This window comes from Gymnoscopelus braueri (assembly GCF_963280865.1).
Source record: "Gymnoscopelus braueri genome assembly, chromosome: 22".
Classification (NCBI taxonomy): domain Eukaryota; kingdom Metazoa; phylum Chordata; class Actinopteri; order Myctophiformes; family Myctophidae; genus Gymnoscopelus; species Gymnoscopelus braueri.
In genome coordinates, this window is record NC_137624.1 from 19,619,478 (window position 1) to 19,635,479 (window position 16,002).

At 41.8% G+C, this 16,002-nt stretch overlaps 2 protein-coding genes across 3 annotated transcripts in view; both read left to right on the forward strand.

The window, feature by feature from the left end:
* Positions 1–3,467, forward strand: part of LOC308078778 (sarcoplasmic/endoplasmic reticulum calcium ATPase 2) — a 32,106-nt gene extending 28,639 nt beyond the window's left edge. For both annotated transcript variants that reach the window (XM_080420129.1, XM_080420128.1), the window contains 2 exons: positions 716–833; positions 1,248–3,467. In XM_080420129.1, the coding sequence (XP_080276255.1) occupies positions 716–833; positions 1,248–1,523 (394 nt within the window). In that variant the 3' untranslated portion in view covers positions 1,524–3,467. The remainder of the gene's footprint in view (positions 1–715; positions 834–1,247) is intronic.
* Positions 3,468–7,776: 4,309 nt separating this feature from the next.
* The window catches only part of LOC308077914 (breakpoint cluster region protein-like), a 155,635-nt gene continuing 147,409 nt past the window's right edge, over positions 7,777–16,002 (forward strand). The window contains exons 1-2 of the mRNA XM_080418912.1: positions 7,777–8,025; positions 9,165–10,810. Coding sequence (XP_080275038.1) covers positions 9,175–10,810 — 1,636 coding nt within the window. The 5' untranslated portion in view covers positions 7,777–8,025; positions 9,165–9,174. The remainder of the gene's footprint in view (positions 8,026–9,164; positions 10,811–16,002) is intronic.

Sequence of the window (16,002 nt, forward strand, 5' to 3'; positions counted from 1 at the left end):
TCACTTATGACTACAGAAATGTATTTATTTTGGGATAGCAGTGGCACTTAGCAGTAACATAAGGTTCTTTTTTGCCTTGAATATAATAAAAAGCAGACAATAATATTGCCATACTGTCTGAAAGGGGAAACTTTATTATTATTGTAATTGTCATTATTTGTTTACTTGTTTATTATTATTATTTATTTAATGTTCTAATGTGAAAAATAAGGAGAGCATTTGTTGTGGAATTGTATTTTCCCCAAAATGATTCAGATTCAAGATTTCGTGTTTTCGTTTTTCAGATACACTATCAACATACATGAATATAACTATATTTATAGCCATATAATATCATAACACTGCAATATCTAAAAAACAACACATTTTATTAGGACTCATTCAAAGGACCAACAGTGAGTTCCGGGACTCACTACAATGAAAACCTAACAACTTCACTGTTGTACTCAATGGCAAATTCATTCTGTCACATGTATATATATTCAGGATTTTGGTTATGACTAGCAAGGCCAAATCAATCAACTACACCTCATGGATGGAATGTTAGGTCTCACTCTCAACAACCCAGTTAAGCGTCGCAAAGGGTTCATGCATTAAATAATAACCAGGAATCCCAGTTGTGACATGATATTACTTATGTCACTCTAGTTACAAAATGATCTCAGAGAGTTACCAAATACAAACATGCTAATTTCTCTTCCTGTTGTTCTTAAAGTGTGTCAGAGAACCAGTCGCTGCTGCGCATGCCTCCCTGGGAGAACGTATGGCTGCTGGGAGCCATCTGCCTCTCAATGTCCCTTCACTTCCTCATCCTCTATGTGGAGCCTCTGCCTGTGAGAATTTATTTATTGTTATTTAGTTTTAGTTTAGTTTCTGTTAGAAATATGAGATGTAGCAGTTGCAATGTGAGGTTGTAATTAGATTTGCAACCAATGTTTTTTTTTGTTTTGTATTCATAACCAAATAATTTGTAGGTTATTTTTATTATTCTATTGACAAAGCGATTAATTTAGACCAAAACATGATAAAGGTAATAAAGAAAATGATGGTAAAATTGCATAATATGTTAACCAAAAAAGACATAATACATTTAAGTTTTATGAGTTGACAAATATTTCACATTTTGGTGAAGTTCTAAGTAGCACATACTGTACACTTCTATATGATACATTACTTATATAGTTGTGTATATATAAATTAGTTCAATCATTATCATTAAGCCCCTGGTTTGTTTGCTGCTTCCAAAGATCATCTTCCAGATCACACCTCTGAACCTGACCCAGTGGCTGGTGGTGATGAAGATCTCGCTGCCCGTAATTCTTCTGGATGAGATTCTGAAGTTTGCCGCCAGGAACTACTTGGAGCCTGGTAATGAGCTGGAGAAGCCTTCCAGCGACAAAGGCTGCTCCCTGTCTGCATGCATGGAGGGAATCTCTTGGCCCTTTGTGGCCTTTTCCCTCCCCTTGGTGCTCTGGATCTATAGCACTGACACTAACATGGCCGACATGATCTGGTCCTCCTGACTGACTTGAGCACATCTTTTTTTGACTTTGCCACCCACCCCCCCACCCCCCTCTTACCACAACCCCACTTCCCACTCTCCTCCCTTTTCTACCCCTGGTCACCTTCCTGTGTGTGCATAGCTAGTGTGTGTGTGCGCGCGTGTTTTGGTGTGGATTTAGAGTGTGTGCTTGTGTGTGCCTGCCAAGTGTGCGCGAGAAGGACCAAGTGTAAACACATGAAACGAAACTATTAATATAAAATTGTAACATTTAAACGTCATTTATTTGGAGAGGAAAATATTGGGTGAAGCTTTAAATCCGAGTACTAGAAGATCATCACTCCTGTAGCTGTGGACTTTTTTCGCTGGTTTGAACGAAAAACATACTGTCGGGCTTTTTTGTTTTGTTATTGTTGATATTGCCTTTTAAATTTGTATTTTTTATGATATTGGGTAATGATAATTATTTGTCTCATTTCACTACAATACAAACCGCATATTCTGGGTTTTGTTCAGATTCCCTTTTCATATGAACACAAGTTTGGGTATTTAAAAGCATTCCATTGACCTGTACAGAGACTTACAACACTATTTTATGATTTTTTTGTTACTTAGTAAATTGTTTGACCAGAGTGGCTTACACCGAGGAGGATGCCATGATTTATCTTCTGTTGTTTACCATTGTGTCTTCAGTGTAAACGTAGAACTCTTTCAGAGCCAGTGGAGGAGCACCGTGTGGCAGAGGAGCATGGGAAAGGTTTGGGAGTGAATGTCCGAATCCACCACTTGAGAGGAAATTAATCTATAAATGAAAGCTGCATGTTCTGTGAACAAGCATGAACTTTTTGTGGTTTCTCATTTATGATTTAATTGTGTGTACTCCCCTCCCCACGCCCATATTAGTGAAGTTTTTGATTTGATTTTTGAAAAGCCAGTTTTTCTGCACTAGGCAGAGCACAGCTACCTCAATATATTCAAATATTTGCTCATGTCCAGATGTTTTTTTTTTTCTTCATGGCTTTCCATAGTCAACATTCTGCAGTTTATTCTGAAGTATTCTGAGGTGTGCCCATATTTGCTTGTGCAGAAAACAGAACAAAGTTGTCCTAACCTCTAAATGTTTTTACGGATATGTATTTCTTTGTATTCTTTTTAAATTAATTTTCAACATTAACTAACTTTATTTGTGTGGTGTTATTGAGAGTGGATGGTGGATATATGTTAATATTGACATGTCCACAGGGTATGGGGTTTGATTCAAAGGAGAGCAATGGTTGAAAACATGAGGAAAGCAAATATTAGGCTAATACTTTGAGTGCTCCAAACAAACTTGGATTGCAAATAAGACCCCAAATGTTTTTTTTGTGTTTTTTTTACTTGAAAGAAAATACACTCATCCTTTGAATCAAAATAAGTGTTTTCTGTCTTTATTCATCAGGACTGAGACAAATGTGCTTGTGAGATCATTTCTAGCCAGTGTTTTTGTATGTGCATACAATACTTGAATACAGATCCTGTACAGACCATGTTTACTTGGCACAACATGGCTTGCAGGGGCTATTTATTATACAGAAAACTGATTTGTGTATTTTTGACCCTTTCAAGGGGGTTAGCATATAGAGGTATAACAATTTGTACAAAGCATATCATATCCTGAGGTATAGATAATAATTGTTGCATTGGAGTCCACTGTGTCTGTACCAACACCAAACTAACCTGAGACTGCTTTACTGATGTTTTGTATTTAAATAGCCATGTGTGGGAAAACTCTGCATGTCTTTAGGTAGAAGCCTGGGTTTGTTCGCACTGCATCTGTGTTCTTTATAACAGCTGTGTGCTTTCTCCTTTAATGCCTTCCATTGGCTGCCCTGCCACTAGAGTGAGTATCATTTTCCTTTCTCCACACAACACAAGACATGACGTCACTAAAAATAAACCTGGAGATGGACAAAGGAACAAATAAAAAGTATTTATTTCATTTTTTCAATATGTCCCACTTCTTGAGGCATTTGGCCTAACCAATGTCATTCATTTCTAAATTCGATTTTAATAGTTTTGACCCCATCCTCTTGCAGTATTCTCTACTTTGTGTTATTTGGGTCCCAGCCCTGACCTCTCCATACTTTACTTTATAACCTAAAAATAGAAGAAGATGGATAAGTTGTTTTAAGTTTTTTTTTTTTTTTTAGACCACAAGGAATATTGCCTGAGCATTTGGGCCGTTATAGTTAAAGAAGTGCTACTCTGGGAAACCTCAATCGGAATTTGAACCTAATTTTCTCATGCCACCATAATGACTGTGAGCTCTTTGTGCACTGTTCTTTACACACTCTTTGACTGGCTTATAAGTACACTCAATATTTATACAAAAGCCTTCTATTTTATCATAAGAATATATGATTTATTAGCATTTATTAATACCAGATAATGTCTTTTAAGTAACATTAATTTGACCTTTATCTCTCTCTTTTTAGGTTGGCTCTCATAAACTCTTCCATTCCCTGAATTTAGAGTAGATGCAGAGGCTGGGTTTGTCCTCTCATCGTGTGTGTGTGTGTGTGTTCACCTCACACACCTCAGATATAATGACCACTGTTTCATGTACCCTCTACATGAACATGGAGTATTCATTACATTATCAGCACTGTAATACAAAAAGTAAAAAAGCACTGTTCCGCCCCCATTCACCACATATTCACTTCCCAATTCCCCCCTGTAGATATTATAACACTATACCGTTTTTGTGTGCAGGGAATTCCTCTATCTGATACATTCCTCCTTGCATGGGAGAACATATGATATTTCCAATCATCATGGTTTGTTGACATTTAGAAAAATCTTGAAAAACTGGGGTTATTGATCATAGTTTTATATCATTGTACAATACACTCTTGTGCATGCGCTCCAGCTGTAAGTAGGCTTTGTCATTTATATTTATAGATTTTAACACCGTACAATGCTCAAATACATGGTTTTCCAGACGGGTATATCATATACAGTATATTAATAGGTAATCACTGTTCTTATGTTTGGGACATCTGCACAACGTTTGACATTGAGAAATGCCTCAGGCTAAGAACTTGTTGTGGTCTACTTGTTGAGTTTGAATATATTCATCATGGCTGTAGGCCCTTCATAGATCCATACTGATGGAAGTCCTTTGTAATCTGGACCTGGGAGTGGGACTGACTTGTATTCATCAATGTCTTAAACATCAGTGTTCTCTCTACCTGTCAAGTGTTCACTTATTTTGTCTGCGTTATGCAACGTATAAGCTGCAGTAAGACTGATCTGTTCACAGGGAGACTACTGCAGTGCATAGCCCCCTCAACTAGACTTTGTCAAACATTATTCACCATTATGTAAATGGCGATCATTATCTCTGCCAAATAATGATTGCAGATGCATTGCTGAGAGTGTGGTTTGAGGTAAATAAACAGATAAATGAATATATACCATTGTATCATTTTTGTTTTAAATTCTGTTGATTTAGGTGGAAATGAATGTTTGGGCTATTTCTGTTTATAGCTATAGGCTATTGTAGATATCAACCTGCAACATGATCTGCATTCATCTGTGACTGAGTAGTATTAACTGCAAAACACTAAAGCATGGTGCATATGTGCTAGTGTTTTCATTGCCATTATTTGGGGGCCAACTTGCAATATCCTCATGGCCCACAGGTTGAGAACCACTGCTCTAGACCAGTGGTCCTTGAGAGGGTTCCAGGTGGTCCCCAGCTAAATGATTGAGAGTTGGTAAACAAATGGACCTTTAACTCTTGAGAGTGTAAAATGGACCCTACTTAATTAAAGAATTGTTATTTTGATCAAGTTAGCCTGTTGTCCCTCCTATGGTACCAACATCAATAGGCCATTAGCCTCATTAGCCTCAATAGGCATTCCAAGTTTTGGGTCTGAGAGTCTAAATCTCGTCAAATGGTGGTTTTCTTTGAGAAATGTGGTCCCTGGTGGGTATGATGACACCAACTGATTGACAAACTGGGATTCCCTCCGAGTCCTAGAGTTAGAATCTGGTTTCCCTCACGTGGAGTGGGACCCTGGTTCGAATCCCGGGTGTTACAGTTGCTATTACCTCTCTCCGTCGAGAGAGGACACAAAAGCCTTATTACGGGTTGCAGCTTTAAATCCACTCCACTGTAGGCAATTAATTAATATATATATATTTTTTCAATGATAGGCTGGAAAACGCTTATAACAAAATGATATCATAGACGATCATGATGGCGATTACTGATTGGTGACAAATATTAGGTAATATTTCTGTGTAACTGTAATAATCCAGCCAGGAATAATACAGGTGAATTCAGTTGGTCCTCTCCTCTCTGCTGCTGCCTGTGTTTTAAAACTAGTGTTGCCAGCTTTTGGGAGAGAAACAAGCAACCAGGTCTATGAAAACAAGCCCAAAAGAAGCCACATGAGCAATTTAAATCTATATTCATCGGCTATTCAAAAATAGCTGATCTACAATGTGAAGAAGAAACAAATTGTAACATTATAACAACACAAATTTGGTATGGGAATCCCTGGCTCCCTGAGCTGGCACAAAACATGTTCAGATTGGGGTTAAGGGATAAATAGCCTTAGCCTACATTAATTAATGTGAGAACCACTTTTTTTTTTTTTTTTTAACAAGCCCAAATAAGCAACAGCACTTTACTAAAGTGCAGATGCTTATTTGGCCTTTTTTTCCCGGCTTGTTTCTAAAGAGACTTTAGAAAAAACGCAACCCGCAACAACGCAGAAAAACAAGCCCAAAGTTGCTTATATTAAGCGGACATGGCAACCCTCTTTATAACCAGCGCGATCACACTGTCATGATAGGGCGCGTTCGAAAATTACGCACCGGAGCACACTCGCCTATTAGTTTGTATTGGCCAGTGCGCTCAGTGCTGTATTTTCGAACGCACCTAAAGGGTGCGTTCGAAAATACAGCACTGAGCGCACTGGCCCATACAAACTAATAGGCGAGTGCGCTCCGGTGCGTAATTTCCGAACGCGCCCTATGTATCTGGTCGTGGTCCGACTCCCTCCCATTGTTGAAATGGAAATGCACACAGCACCGCCCGCCACCATCACACACTATGTGCTATGAAAAAAACGCCATAATACCTCTAAAGAAACATGATTTGAATCTACATTGGCTGCCTGTATTCTGTTTTGCAGCCGAGGGGACCGCGCATTGCTTTTGTAGATATCTTTGCTGTGGTCGTTAAGTATTGCTCTTTTTTTTCCCGATTCTCCTTGGTAAAGGGGTCCAAGATCACCAGGGAATATTCTGATATGAATTAAATGACGGGTTCAAATAACGGGTGTTATTACAGTTGCAATTTGCAAATACATCTGTCCCTTTAAATGCACTAGGCAAATAATCTAATACTATTGTGTTTTTGTGTTAAATGTTAAACAACATCTGGAAAACACTTTAACAAAGTGAATTGACGATCCCAAGGGTATATCTGGGAGTTCATTTGAATGCCACGATGATGATGACAAATATGATGTCATATATATAACTGTAATCCAGGAACAATCCAGGTGAGTTAGTTCATTTGGTCCTTTAGCTGCCTGTCTCTTTAACCAACGCGATCACTGTCAATCATAGTGTCTGGTCCCTCCCACTGTTGAAATGGAAACCAGTGTTGCCATGTCCGCTTATTATAAGCGACTTTGGGCTTGTTTTTCTGTAAAGTTACTTGTAAAAAATGGTTGTTGGGGCTTGTTTCTCAAGTGTAGTTGCTTATTTGGGGCCTGTTTCCTAATGTTGTTTAAACCATTGGTTTATGTCAATGGCCCCTAAATTAATGTGTATTTGTCTGCACCCCCATCTGAAAATATTTTGCCAGGGACGGACCCCCATACAAGATTTGTGTTGTTAAAATGTTTCCAAAAATATTCCACATTTTCTTGGGGTTTAAATCCTCTTAGTTAACTGACCTTGTATTGAACTGTACTTTCCTGTGCTTTATTTTGCTAACTGCTAATAAAAAGTATTCAATCAATCAATCAATCAAAAGATCGGCAGATGTAATTCAGTTAGTTTAAACTTTAAAGTGCTCATGTGGCCTCGTCGCTTCTTTTGGGCTTGTTTTCCTAGACCCGGTTGCTTGTTTCTCTCTCGAAACCTGGCAACGCTACACAGCAGCACCAGGCAAAGGCAGCAGAGTAGCAGACCAGAGTAGAATCTGAAGATCAGAGTGTGTGCGACAAATGTGTGCAATGAAAAAATGGGATAAATAACCGCTCCGGAGAAACATGAATCTACCCTATTATTCCGTTTAACAGCCGAGGGGACCGCGATCTTATTTTGTAAAGTTTTTTTTGCTGTGATCGTCGTTTATACAAATTGTTCCCCAATTTTTTTTGATCCATTCTCCTCCTCTGGTACAAAGAGGTCCAGCAGCAAGATCATCACCAGGGAAATATTCTTAATATGAATGAGCCGATGGACACAACACTGAATGGAGTACTATGATCCCTAGGTGTGAATTATTGATATAGAAAGTAAGTAAAAATGGGAGTAGATACTATTTCCAAACAAACGATCATAGCTAGATCACACGTTATTATAAGAGCCTCAGACAGATGCTGTCATTGTGTCGAAGAAGCCGAGATTTTTTTTCCCCTTCATATTGTGCACGGATGGAATAATGCATGAGAAAAGGCAACCGGTATGAAATTGTATGGTTTAGCAGTTCATACGTTAATCCCAATTATTCTTCTGAATAGGCTGGAGTCTTATTTTTCTTTTCGGTTATAATAATAAGATTAATGGTATTTAACGCGATAGTTAAAACTGAGGCTAACTAGGTTGATGTAATCGTGCATATTTTTTTATTGATTTCTTTTTCTTCAAAATTATCATTGTACTTTGGTTTCGTTGTCAAATACGTATCTTTTTCTTCATTTTTTTAAAGACAAAATCTCAACATTACAATTACAAATAACAGGACAAAATGCAGTTACAATACTGGAAAAATAAAATAAAGAAAGAGAAAATCAAATCAATATGCTCGAGGTTATAGACTTTAGGCAGTATATAATTCATCACAGATTCTTCTGGTTTTCATAGCGTTAGTGTTTCCTGGTGTCAAATACTGGACTCTACAAAGCGACACACTGAACCTTCAGTGACATCATCCTTGTGTGAACCAGGGTGCTCAGAGAAGACCCTGCATTAAGCCATTAAGACCTGATGAGGCCTTGAACATTTTTCAAGATTTTTTTCAAAAATAGCCAAATAAATCTAAAATGACACAGAGGCTTTCCTGGTCTTAATGGGACCCGTTTAGACCTGAGGCCGATTCTAAAAAAAAAAACTAAAAAAAACGTATGTTGCTAGTATATCAGTGGTTCTCAAACCTTTTCATGTCGAGGACCACCCAAAATGATGTATTCGGCCGTGGACCCCCATCTCAAAATATTTTGCCCCCCTTCCCAGAAGCAAAGATGTTAGTTACAAAGGCTAAAAAATATATATATTCAAAGATTTGCACACATTTTCACGATTAAAAAAAAACATAGCAGATCTACAAGCTCATATAGCGCGGCGCTCGGTACATATATGTATGTATTGTATATCTGCAATTTTTTTTATAGCCAAAGAAATCTAAAATGACACTGATGCTTTCCCGGTCTTAAAGGGTTAACACAATGGTGGAGCCGGTGGGATTCATCGAAGCGTGGAAAGCCCAGTTCCCCGAATCGGAGCCCCCGAAGATGGAACTACGCTCCGTGGGGGGCATTGAGCAGGAGCTGGAGAAATGCAAATCCTCCATCAGAAGACTGGAGCAAGAGGTCAACAAGGAGCGCTTCCGCATGATCTACCTGCAAACCCTCCTGGCCAAGGAGAGGAAGAGCTATGATCGACAGCGGTGGGGCTTCAGGAAGACCCCGTTGAACGAGGGGGTGGGGGACCCCGCGTCAGTGCAAGGCGCTGCCGACTGCGACTGCCTGCCCCAGCAGCCGCACATGCAGGAGACGGGTGGAGGGGTTGGATGTGGCAGCGGGGAGAGGAGCCGATTCCAACCTGTCGTGGAATCCGGGAGGTCAAAACCCAGGCCACCTCCAGCCAGGAAGTCTGCTTCCCATGGAGACGGCCTGGAGCTGCAGTCGGCTTTCGAGGTACCCCAGCAAGCTGAGTCGACGTCCTGCGACAACCTGGATGGGCTCTCTCCCTCTAAACAAAGAGGGGCTAATGTCTCCGTCTCCCCCCGTCGTCCGACTCCCAGCCAACCACCCCAAGATAAGGAACTCCCCACTGATCCCAAAGATAAGCTAGGTATGGGGATGGGGGTGGCAGCACTCAGGTCCAACTTTGAGAGAATCAAACGGGCGAACTCTCACTCTGCAGGGGATGTAGCCAAGGGCCAGGACAAACCCCAGCAGCAGCAGCAGCAGCAGCAGCAGCCCCCACCACCATTCTACACCAACATGGAATTCCACCATGAACGAGGTCTGGTCAGGGTCAATGACCGCGACGTCTCAGACAAGATCAGCTCCCTGGGCAGCCAGGCCATGCAGATGGAGCGTAAGAGGTCCCTGCACTCTTTGCCGGGAAACCTGGCCACCATGGCTGGAGAACTACGTACCAGGCCGATCTACAGAGGCCGTTCCACCGAAAGCACCTGCAGTTATGATGCCGAGAATGAAGACGGAGAGCCGAATGCTCGGCAGGCCGCCAGAGCCAACGGGGGTAGGCCACAACCCCCTCCCTCTCAGCCTGCTGAGTTCCAGGCCTATTCCAGTGTCTATGTTGGTGGGGTGATGATGGGTGAAGGTGGTGGAGGAGATGGGAGAGGAGTAGGGGGGGGAGGAGGAGGAGGGGTCACCATGAGAGACCACGGTGGAGGCGACGACCATCTCTTGACCTGGCCACGACGTTCTTACTCCCCCGGGAGCTTTGAGGATGTCGGTGGAGGTGGTGGCTATACTCCAGACTGCAGCTCCAATGAGAACCTGACATCTAGCGAGGAGGACTTCTCCTCAGGCCAGTCCAGCCACGTGTCTCCCAGTCCCACCACGGCCTTCCGGAGGCCCTTCAGGGAGAAGAGCCGGTCGCCATCACAAAACTCTCAGAACTCCCAGCACTCCTTCGACAGCAGCAGCCCTCCGACACCACAGTCTCAGAAGCGGCACCACCGACAACAGGGCGGCCATGTGGTCATGTCCGAGGCCACCATCGTCAGCGTCCGTAAGACCGGCCAGATTTGGCCACCTGCCTCTCACCATGACCCCATGCCTCATGCGAGGACCTCCCATGATAACAGTTTCCATGGAGACCACCTAGGTGAGTGGCACCCCTTTTTTAACCTTTGTTGTACAGTAGTAAATAATTAGTAGGCCTCAGGGTCGGGATGTGTGAAAGAATGAAATATGAATTAAATGCAGAATGAATAAAAGTGATTTGGTCAAGTATGTAAAATTCTGCTCTATTATCTCAGTTGCTATTGTTTGATTGCCACGTGTTATTGCCTAGTCTTTGGCATCTGGTGTTTTCTTTGTGTGTCATGTCATCTTTGACCCATGGCCGAGGTATTGCATAGATACCAGACTGGACAGTACTTGTGGCTAATTACACATTTTAACAGCCAGTAAGCCTTGTGAGAGGTTGCTCTTTAAAGCTGCCAAACGTCAGTGTTGTTTGAGTAATGTTTTTGGATCTGTGTACAGGAGCTGTTCTTCCCTTCATTTCGCCTCCAGTGTAGAGACTGTGTAGACCATAGTTATGTTCCTATTATTCTAGACTCTGGTCAGTGTGTGTGCTCCATATACCTGGCTGCATGTCCTCTGGATGGCCTTGCGTGGGAGAGAGATCCACCTCTTCTTCCTGGAATGTCAGTTGGGTGAATAAAGAAATGCAGTCGGCTCTAGTTGAAACGGGATGTCTAGCCTTTGGCAGATGTTTCCCAGGGTTCTGTGTATGGAATTCCAATCACAGGTGTCCATCTGCCTGCGAGACTGTCTGAGATTCAAGCATTGAGACCTTTTCTGGTTCAGAGGAAAACCATTCCCTGAAACTCGACCAGAAACTCTTTTCTTATCTGCCTTGCAACTACTACAGAAATGGACAAAAGAAACCACTCTCTCACCCTTCCTCCACTACCCTGTCCAAACAATTATCTGCAGTATCACTAACCAGTTTCCAGCCTTGGGGCCCCAGTACCTGTAACAGAACAGCATTTAGCGGTTAGCTGTACAGCCAGGAGCGTAAGACAGGCATAGGTCTGGCTAAGGACTGCTAGACATGAGCAAAATGGTTCGAAAATGGAAGAAACCGTTTCATATGTCACCAAGCACATGCAGGGGGGTTAATTTACAGTTAGTTTTCCACTTTGGCGGTGTAAGCACATGAGACGTGATATCAAACTCTGCAAAAGTAGTTCAGATATTTCAAATAATTGTCCGAAATGCTATATTTTTTTGCCATGGTCAGCATAACTGCAATGGTGTCATGTAGCACCTTTTGGCCAGTTGTCTCTTGTGTTTACTGCCACTTAGGTGAGTTGCATTTTAGCACCGTTAGCAGACAAGACAGGCTGCAGGGTATTGGCACAATACACCCACTCTGGTGTGTGTGTGTGTGCGTGTGCGCGTGTGAACCTACAGTACTACAGACCAGTAGAGGTGAACGGCTTGCTGTATTCTGTGGAGAAGAAAAGAGATTAATCACAATTCCAGGGTATGATTGTTCAGTTATGGATTCAGTAATTCTGAAAATGCCGCCTCAAACATTTTGGAAGGCATTTCATGTGTATTGTGCCAGAAGGCCCTTTGCTATTCACATTTTGTTAAAATTAATATCCACTGATGAGCCCAACTTGCTGAAAGTAACTGACTTTTTAACAAAGAAATGTGAGACATCATGTCAGTTATTTTCAGGGAGGGACACATTCGGGTTGAAGAACTTTAAGATTAGTACACTATCTATGATGAGGGGGTCCCAAGCATAGATATGGCCAGCTGCTATATTTATAGGATAGGATTATCTCCCATCCATGTCTGCTCTCTTTAACATCTTTTCCACAGCAGTGATTCCTGTGGGGATTTGAGGCTTGTCAGAAGACATGGAAATGGAGAATGCGTATGGAAGAAAGTGATTTGTTTAATGGGATCATTTGGAATTTGAACGTAATCATAAAATAAAAATGCCTGCCTGGACAGCTGGCACTTCACCAATGGTTCTAGTTTCTATGTGGGAAAAGTGGACAGGGTGATGACTGTAGTGATGATGATAATGGTGATGAATGATAAACAGGGATACAGTTGTCCTAACTCACTTTTTTTTTAGGATTGAGAGGTAACGATAGTAATGACGATTAGGAAAGGAGAAGGAAGTGTGTGGGTTTAACAAAGGGCAGGATGCGGGTGAGTGTTAACAAGAAATACTGAGGAAGACAGCGGAAGGCAGAGAGCTATCATCTCTCGCTTCACTGGACAGGGATGTAGAGGGACCAGAGAGAGAGGCACAGATGGGAAGATCACCCGCTGTGTAACAGAAATGCACACGGACGCTAAGGCTTTCAAATAAATAATCTAATCTCGAATAATCATCGACTTGAAAAATATATCCGATTTGTAGGCGTGACTAATAGCTTTTATAAAGTCAGTTCAACCAAAGCAGTGCTCACTGGCGGTCTTCGATACGCCACTGTGTAACCTATGTTGACACATCAGCCTCTCGTCCATTTGAATACCTGCCTTGTGATTGTTCCTCTTGAAAGTTGTCAGATATTAAATAATTATTAGTTAAATGGTAAAAAATGGTATCTGGTGCATTTATATAGCGCTTTTATCCAAAGCGCTTTACATAGATTTTGTATTACATTCACCCACACATTCATACACCGATGGCAGAGGAAACCATGCAAGGCACCAACCTGCTCATCGGGAGCAATTAGGGGTTCAGGCAGCGTCTTGCTCAAGGACACTTCGACACTAACTCTGGGGGAGCCCCCCAGCCCGGGATCGAACTGGGAACCTTGCGGTTTCCAGTTCACTCTTACCCGGCCACTCTACCCCTGAGCCTCTGCCGCCCCCTAGTTCACGTTACCTTATATAAGCTTGTATTTCTTCTATTTTCTTCTAATGGCTAAATGTAGACACCTCTTGTGTGTCTCTCTGTGGGGGAATCACACCTTCGGTTCTGTTCTGTTCTGTTCGGTTCTGTTCCACAGTTCCTCTCCTCTCCTCTCTCCCCCCTGCTTTTTCCTGATGGTTTCCCGATGGCAGTATTTCCTTCATGTAAACAACAATAGTAATTGTTTCATGATGTATTTCTTTTGTGTATTTGATGTGGGGGGTTTCAGGATGAAAGGTCTTCATACTGGGCAGAGATGAGTAAAGCTTTGGACTTGTTGAAGAAAAGAGACGACGAGGCGGTGATGATGAATGATATAATGAAAAGAAGAAAAATCCCCTGATTGAGTGCCTTCAGTGTAAAAGGCACAAATCCCATGGAAAAGAATGGCCTCATGAAAGATGGCAAAACGTATTTAGAGGCAATCCAGCTGCCAGGTTTGATTTCAGAGATGTATCAAAGAAACGCGAATGTAGCAATCTGGTGCCTAGCAAATCATTTGACCAGACGGATAACTGACAGCTTCCTCTTCTTCACACAGACTCCATTTCATCAACACTGCAGAATACATATATACTGTATCATTTTACACAAGTAACTGCATGATTAGTAACATGGTGAAATATCTGTGTTGAATCTAAAACAAAAACAATGCAGTGAGAGAGGCTACATGGTAGAACTCCAGTGAAGGGGACAAAAAAAAGATAATCTCTGAACTGAGAGTTTTGGAGCACTAACGTAAACTTGTGAAGATGTTTAAAGATAGATGAATAGATACAATTATAATTAGGGTTGCTCAAATTATGGCGATTACGTGCTGCAGCCTATGTCAATGTCAGGTTTATGGAATTTAGTTTATCCTTGTACTGTTGGTGCATTATTGGCAATTTAAGCCATGCATCATTGTATATATTCCTTAATTTGATTGATTGACATGCAAAATCGTGTGATTCAACCAGTTGATCAGGTGTAAGTTATGGAAGCAAGTTATGCAGTTCTTGAATGAAGGATAATCTGCCAAAAATAAATACAAATAATTTCTAATTTACATCTCTTTCTCTACCAAATAGTCATACGGTAGGCAAAATAAATAAATACGTAACGTATATTCTTTCAATTGTTCCAAACGTTTACTTATGGAGAGCATAGACGGGGACAGGTGAACATGCTCAGAATGCTCATATGAAGATCAATATGGACTTTAACTAGCTAACGCTTTCACCTAGGATGCTTAAACACCAAACAGCCTCTGCAGGGATTCCCTCATGGTCTTTCTGAGTTTATTTAAGTTCGAGTTGATGAATGACCATCCTGCTAAGGTATACAAAACAAGCGCTCCGTGCATGCTAATGAATGACCATACCTAGCCTACACTTACCTACCCACAAAAATGTGTTGTGGTGAATCTGTGTTTGATATGCTTGAAGAAAGAGTGCTTTCAGTCCACTCTGTAGTGCAATGGGTGGGTAACAGAAAATGACAAGTCTCTTTGCCCTCGTTTCCAGTTATTCATCAGAAGGGAAGTGTGTCTCTCTCTCTCTCTCTCTCTCTCTCTCTACACCACTGAATACCTTGTTTCTGTGAGGGTGGCCATGCCAGGCAGGGTAGACCTCGGCCCTGCCTCAATAGCCACATTGTTCACCCTTGCACCTCCCTTATAGGGTCCAGCCAGGGTCTTTTTAGAGAGGCACACAACTGGACAGCCTCTTTTACTCCTCTTTCTCTCTCTAGGCTGTTTATGTACTGTAGATGACATACGTATGTTTTCTAACTGTATGTAAATCTAACTGTTCTTCACATAACATCTATAAATTCTGTGTGTGTGTGTGTGTGTGTGCACGCCTGTGTCTGCGCGTGTGCGGCTGTGTCACTGTAAGTCTTAAAAGGCTCTGCTGTTAAGTGAGCTTGGCAGCAAAACCCTCAGTAACCACAGAAGGCACACAGGAGCTTTAGGCTCAGCAGCAGGCCCCGTGTCATGGAGAGGAGAGTGTAAGATGAGGAGGAAGGGACTGGGGTCTGTGGGGAGAGAATAGGGCATCGTACTATCAAGGTGGCTGGGGCAATGTCTTCAGCCTCTCTGTGGTCTGGTGCAACCTGCCAGGATCAGTTATGGTCCCCTGTGTTACTGGAGTTTAACTGTGAGAGTGTATAAACAGTATGTGTGTTTATGTGTGTGCGTTACCTTTTATTTTCTCTGACATTTTGCTGTGCTCCAACTAAGTGAATTTTGATTAGAGAGATGCATGGTATTGTTGGGATTTCATCTATTCTGATTATCGATTCCGGTTCTCATCAATTGCCCCTTTGGTCAGCCACACAGCCTGCACTTATCCAAAGCAGATTTCAGCTTTAAGAAAGTGATGGAAAACGCCCCCTCCTAAGGCCCCGTTTAGACGACAGCG